This window comes from Nicotiana tabacum, chromosome 11 (assembly GCF_000715075.1).
Source record: "Nicotiana tabacum cultivar K326 chromosome 11, ASM71507v2, whole genome shotgun sequence".
Lineage (NCBI taxonomy): Eukaryota > Viridiplantae > Streptophyta > Magnoliopsida > Solanales > Solanaceae > Nicotiana > Nicotiana tabacum.
In genome coordinates, this window is record NC_134090.1 from 10,167,435 (window position 1) to 10,174,145 (window position 6,711).

Sequence of the window (6,711 nt, forward strand, 5' to 3'; positions counted from 1 at the left end):
GGGAGAAACAGCTTCTTGCAGACATGCAGGGCAAGGCTGTGTTTAATAGACTCTTGTGGTCCAACCCTTCCCCTGATCCCACGGGAGCTTAGTGCACTAGGCTGCCCTTTTAATGTACATGTACTAAAAAACAGGAAGAGCGATAGCAGAACGCCTTGCTACATCGATAGCTTCAAGAAAGTATATACTCAACTACATCAGTTCATAGAATGGCAATCATTTTATTATATATGATTCCGGGAAGTACATATAATCTGACGAAAATAGGAGAAAATCGGAGCAGAAAGAAGAGGAAAAGGATAGATGGATTTGGAAACCAGATTTACATCTTAGAAAGCAGGCAAACTTTCATTTAGATAGTAGTATTATAAGCAGAGTCAATAGCATATAGAAGATAAGTATATGAAAACTTGTGGAAATTGAATCAACAGAACTTTGTTCAGCAAACCTCAAGGAGATTGTGGCCAATCATATCCAGCATCCACAGCATTTAAGTCATCATAAAACCACATTTCCACGTCCTCCACACGTAGGTCATCTTCCCAATCATCTTCCCAATACCCATCGGACATCTCATCATCGTCGAAGTCGTCATCAATGTCACCAGCTACAAAGTCCCATGGTATATAGCCAGAAGAACCTGAATAATCCGAGCAATTGTCCCAGCCATTCTTATCGTAGCAATCTACAACAAGGGGTCCGATAACCTTTAGTTTATGGAATTTCTTGACAAGGTTTTCATCAAGGTTTACATTCCAACAACCCCTTACGTCCAACAGCTCGAGCTGCCTGCAGTTCTTGAGAATCTCCATTATGCTCAATGTACCAACTAGCATGTAGGCGATTTCTAGTTGTTTCAGCTTATGCATGGTGGTAGCTATTACAAGGGCTTCATCGTCTTGTGAGAGCTTGTCAATAACCTCAAGGGGGTGCATTGTTCGACGCAAACCAGTCAAGCATTTACAGTGCTTTCCTATGGCTTCTAGGGCTCTCGCTCCTATTTTTATGCAGTAGCTTACATCCAAAAATGTAATGTTGGAAAACGTTCCAGCAACCTGTTCCACTATGGAATCGCTTATTTCACACTTTGGCAACCGCAACGTCTGCAGAGATTTGGCACTAGCAACCAAAACAAAGAAGTAGACGTTTACTCCAAGTAAATAAAGGTGATAAGAAACAAAATGACATGTTCTTGATAGCTACATGACAAGTCTACCGAACTCCAACTAAATCAGCAATAAACTCGAAAGCAATAAAACTTCCATATTTCCTCTTTTTTCTTTCAAAATGTACTCTTTATTATCATCCTAGGATTTGACTTCCTTATAGAGACTCGTATCCAAGTACATTGACTCGGAAAGTTCATACAAAAAGAGTTGAACGAATATGAATTTTTGAAGCATAGTATCTTATAGTACATAAATAGATGTCTATCTCCAGTGATAAATAGATAACTGCAATAATGAAGATAACGAAACTGATATACTAACTTGTTGGCAATGAATTCGAAGCTTGATTTGTCCGAGAGACCAGAGACACAGAGTTTACGGAGGGAACCGCCGCTTCTTGGAATAAGCAATCGAAGCATCCGATCAAGGTTCTCCGGGCAGCGGTTTTTGCTCCATTCCTCAATGTCAATCTCTTGCCAACAATAAGGTCCCTTAACTGCTTTTCCCCATGACTTGCAAACTCTTGGAACTACAGTTAGCACCTCTTGAAGGGAAAGGTTTCTAAATATTAGCCCAAGTGCGTCGGGTAACAATTCATCCCACTGTCTAAACTCGCATCCTTCCTCCATTTTAACTCTGGTTTCTCTGCTATAATAATGAAAAAACATGGACAGAAGTTCCAGCTCACAGAAAAGAACAAAGCTTGATCACAATCCACCGATGTTATTTCAAATTCCATATCTGAAAGACTCGGTCTAAAACTAAATAGGTTCAAGGAAGTTTATGAATTTAGCCGCTAAAAGAGTGGAGTCATTATATCGAAACTAAATCTTACCAAATATAGTAAAAAAATGCAAAAGTAGTGAAAATATAATAACTTAATATAGAACTAAAGAAACATCAGCTCATTGAGCCAACAATAACCATAAAAATCCAATTTTGAAGAAGAAAATCAACTCAATGAGCCAACAACAACCATAAAGATCCAATCTTGAAGAAGAAATCCAACGAATTGAGCCAACAATAAACATAACAATGAAATCTTGAATAAGAAATTCAACTCGACGAGCAAACAAGCACCAGAAAAATCCAATCTTGAAGAAGAAAATCAACTCTATGAACCAACAATAACCATAAAAATCAAATTTTGAAGATGAAATTCAACTCGATGAGCAAACAATCACCAGAAAAATCCAATCACCAGAAAAATCCAATCTTGAAGAAGAAAATCAACTCAATGAACCAACAATAACCATAAAAATCCAATTTTGAAGAAGATATTCAACTCAATGAGCTAAAAATAACCAGAAAAATCCAATCTTGAAGAAGAAAATCAACCCAATGCGCAAACAATAACCATAAAAATCCAATCCAGAAGAAATTCAACTCAATGAGCAAACAATAACGATTAAAAAATTCAATCTTGAGAAAGAAAATCAACTCAATGAGCCAACAGCAACCGGAAAAATTAAATCTTGAATAAAAAAACAACACCCCCAACTCCACAATATAAGATGAGATAGTTACTGGTGAAGAGAAAAAGAGAGATTTACTCAAAGAAATGAACTTGGTAACAAGAACAGCATAAAGTCACAATCTTTACAAGAGAAACATGGAAATTATGAACAAATCAAACTCTAAGAAAAGAGAAAAGAGAATAAATGAATTACCTTTACGCAACCATACTGCTCACAGCAAAACAAGCTATGGGATTCAAATGGCTACACAGATCAGCTTCACTCAAAATTAACCAATACCCTGTTGAGAGAAATGCTCAAATCAGGATATAAAATCTAAAATAACCCCAAAAACCAAATGCAATTTAGAAATCTCAATACACAAATAAAGCAAGAAAAAAAAAATTTACACCAACAATTATCACTTTCCCAAAAGGTAAAATCTTTAAAGAAAAGTCATTTCATTCAAAATTTCCCAAACACCCTTATGAAATTCTTTCAGCAGTATATAAATATCTTAAAATACATTTTGGAAATCTCAATACACAAATAAAGAAAGGCAAAAACTTTTTATACCAACACTAATTACTTTCCAAAAAGGTAAAATCTTTAAAGAAAAGTCACTTCAAAATTTCCTCCCAAACACCCTTATGAAAATTTTCTTGGACATGAAATGTAACATCATGAGTAACACTCAAACAGACACTAAAGAAAATGTAGAAAAATACAAAACCAATGTCAGAAAAAGAGAGCAAACCAAAAAGATTAGCTAGCTAGGTAGTGTTTGGATCTGTGAAAAAACCACCGGTTTATCCGCCTAAAATGAAGGGTAATATGAGGAGCTTCAGTTCAGTACCTTCAGTTCCTTTTTCTTTGCTTTTGTTTGTGGGGTATAAAGAGAGAGAGAGATACAGAAGCTAAGTAGTATGAAACAAAGAAACAAGAAGTGAAACAAAAAGCAAACAGGATTTTGATTACACAGACAGAAATAATAAATAAAGAAATAAACATGTGAAGGTGAAAAAAGTTGAGAGAATATGTATTTTCAGACAGCAAAATGTAATTGTTTTAAGTTCTACTATGCTTTTACCTTATTCTGCGAAAACCTCTATATAACAGTCTCGTTTTTATTTCGATATTTTTTACTAGTTATTATACAGTGACATATTATTATAGTAGACATATATTATAGTAACATAATATGAAAAAATAGTTGAAAAAACTTAATTATTATATTAACATGTTGTTATATAGGATGGTTGTTATAGAAATATCTAATAACATGTCACTCAAAAGGTAAATTAAGTAACTGGTAATTTTAAATGAATAATAAGTAACATGATATAACAAAGGAGTATTAAATTAGTACAATATTTATGATGTAAAAAATTCATGCCACCATATGTGTAAATAACTTAAATCCAATTTCTTATGATATTTGGAATTTGCTTGCATACCTCACTCCTATCAGTCATTTTCACTTTGATAAGACACCATATTTAATATGGACTTGTGTATACATCAGCAATAAATAATAAGTAAAAAAGTGTCACATTAAATTCAAGCCTAAATCTTAAATACTCAAAAATGAACTAACTACTACTATATATAAAATCAAATATTTTAGCAGCATGTAAAGATAAAAAAAAATAGTACTATATTGAAATTTTCTTTTTCTTTTTTTTGGATCTCCTCTTCTTCTTCTTCTTATTATTATTACTATTACCTTTTACTTCCCTGTTTGGTTTCTGTTTTGAGTGTGGAAGTGAGTTAAGTAACTGTATAGATAAAAGAGTACTTATGGCTACTGTAAAAAAATAAAAATGAAGCATTGATTGTGACTCTAAAAACTCAGTCTTTATGGTCTGTGGGATGTGGCTGCCCCCTCTTATTTATGATTGAGATTCCCTTGTAGTACTAGTACCTATCTCAATTGTCTCCTTTTGTATAGTTGAAGTGTAAAGTAGATAATTGAAATTTTTTTACCCTCAATTGGTAATTAGAGATAAAGAACCTTTCGTAAAAAATACTTTGTTTTTTTCTTCTTTTTTTCCACTTGGTATAGTGTATCAGCAGTAACTTGTATGGCATAAGGTTTATTAAAGGTGAAAGTGTTTCTTACCAAGACTTCTTTTATTCTCAGAACTAGAGCTCAAAACGTTTGATTAAGGGTGAAGAGATCAAATTCATCTTATCGCATCCGTTAGTGGTAAACGCTTTGCTCGTTTTCAGTGAATTTATTCATATCGCACGTTTTTCAAATTAAATTCTAAGCATCCTACTAATAATATGTTTGGCCAAACTTTTTTTTGGGCAAATGCGTTTTTTGATCCAAAGTATTTTTTTCTAAAGTTAAGATGTTTGGCCAAATTTTTTAGAATGAGAATATGCTTTTCAGCAAAAGCAAAAGCAGCTTTGAGAAGCTGAAAAAAATAGTTTCTTCCCAAAAAAACTTTTTGTAAAACACTTTTCCAAAAAATATTATTAGTAGGCATTTGTACATAAGAATTGTAAAATTTCAAAAAATGGTGAAAAAAATTTTCAAGTGAAAATGATATTTGATATTTAGAGTTGTGTTTGGACATAAATTTTAATTTGGGTTGTTTTTGAAGTTTTGTGAGTGATTTGAGTGAAAATTTTGAAAAATTGCTTTTTCTAGTTTTTGAAATTTTCCAAAATGCATCTTCAAGTGAAAATTGAAAATTTATGAACAAATGTTGATTCTGAAAAAAAAAAGAAAAAAAAAATTTATGTCCAGACGGGCTCTTAGCAACACTTTTTAAAAGATTGGTCAAATACTAATTGTTGTTCAAATGTGCTTTCAAATTAATTAGTTAAACACAAACTACTTTTCATCAAAAGTACTTTTTGAGAAAATACTTTTACAAAAAAAAGAAGAAGCTAATTTTAGAAGCTTGACCAAACGTGCTATAAATATGAAGGAACTTTTTACTTGCAATTTTAACTTATCTTATACTAGTAATTGTATTTTAATATATTTAGTTATAAATATATCTCATATTTTTTTAAAGTTAAACACTAAAAAACTTACTAATGGATATATTATTCACATTTCGGGCAAATACTTGTATGTGATTTTTATAGTATAGGGGTATAAGTGTTTGATTTTAAAATACAGAGGGTGTATTTGCAATTGAGTCATATTATATGGGTGTTTAATATAACGAAAAAGGGCCTAAACTACCCCAATCGTTTGCTAAATGGTTTATAAATACCCTCCATCCATCTATCCGTCCAAAAAAATACATGGCGTTAATTCTATTAACAAAAATACCCCCACGACTAACGGCAGAATTGGTGAGTCTTTCATTTAATGATGTGATGATTTTTAACTGGGCCACGTGGTAATCTTTAACCCAAAATCAAATGTGGATCTTATTTTTACCCATTTACCTAGTCCGGCCCATTTATCCATTTTTCTGTGCTTTGCAGTATTGACCCATTCAATATTACGAAGAAGCAAGATTGAATTTGAGGCTACAATTGAAACCCGTCTCTGCCGAGTTTAACGAAGAAGCTAAATTTCGTTTGAAATATGAAAATTAGGGCTTCGAGTTCGATTGGATGTTCATGATTCTAGTTGAAAACATCATTTTGAAGCCGAATCTGAAGGATTATGATCGATTTGAGTGATTTTCTAGGATTTTGAGTTGAAATTTTTTAAACGATTTCTCGACAAAGAAGACGAATTGGGTTCCTTCGATTTTGTGGGCGATTGTTCAAATTGGTTTATGGGGTTTGTTCGGATTGTTGAGACGAGCTTGTGGTTCCATTTTGAGTTTAAGTTGAAGAGGTTTGGGTTGACTTTGGGTTGGCAGCTTGAAGTTGAAATATGATGAACACTTGCCGAACATTTCTGAGCTTCAGCTGGTGAAATAGCTTCGAATTGTTTTTGTAGCCTGATTCATTGAACGAGAATTCATTACTATTGAAGCCTGAATCAGTTGATGAACCCGAAGAACACCAGCTACAAAGTTGAAGAACTTTGTGGACTGGTTCGAAACGATCCAAGCAACTGGTAAATCGAAGAGGAACACCTGTATAGCTGATTCGAGTTGATTTTA

At 33.1% G+C, this 6,711-nt stretch overlaps 1 protein-coding gene across 9 annotated transcripts; it reads right to left on the reverse strand.

Annotated features, from left to right (window-relative positions):
- Window positions 1-201: 201 nt before the first annotated feature.
- Window positions 202-3,634, reverse strand: LOC107810359 (F-box protein FBW2). 9 transcript variants are annotated; one of them, XM_016635121.2, is made up of 4 exons: window positions 3,483-3,634; window positions 2,840-2,927; window positions 1,491-1,814; window positions 202-1,119 (listed from the first exon to the last, which is right to left on the reverse strand). In XM_016635121.2, the coding sequence occupies exons 3-4, from the start codon at window positions 1,796-1,798 to the stop codon at window positions 450-452; spliced, it is 978 nt and encodes a 325-aa protein (XP_016490607.1). In that variant the 5' UTR covers window positions 1,799-1,814; window positions 2,840-2,927; window positions 3,483-3,634; the 3' UTR covers window positions 202-449. The 9 variants fall into 9 exon arrangements, with proteins under 9 accessions (XP_016490607.1, XP_016490611.1, XP_016490605.1 ...); XM_016635125.2 differs by having other exon boundaries at window positions 1,491-1,817; XM_016635119.2 differs by having other exon boundaries at window positions 3,384-3,540.
- Window positions 3,635-6,711: the final 3,077 nt, after the last annotated feature.

Bases quoted from the DNA above. Each gene is read 5' to 3' on its own strand.
- LOC107810359 (XM_016635121.2), bottom strand. From the start codon at position 1,798: ATGGAGGAAGGATGCGAGTTTAGACAGTGGGATGAATTGTTACCCGAC. The intron at 1,120-1,490 runs GTTAGTATATCA...TTTGGTTGCTAG, and splicing joins TTCGAATTCATTGCCAACAA to TGCCAAATCTCTGCAGACGT.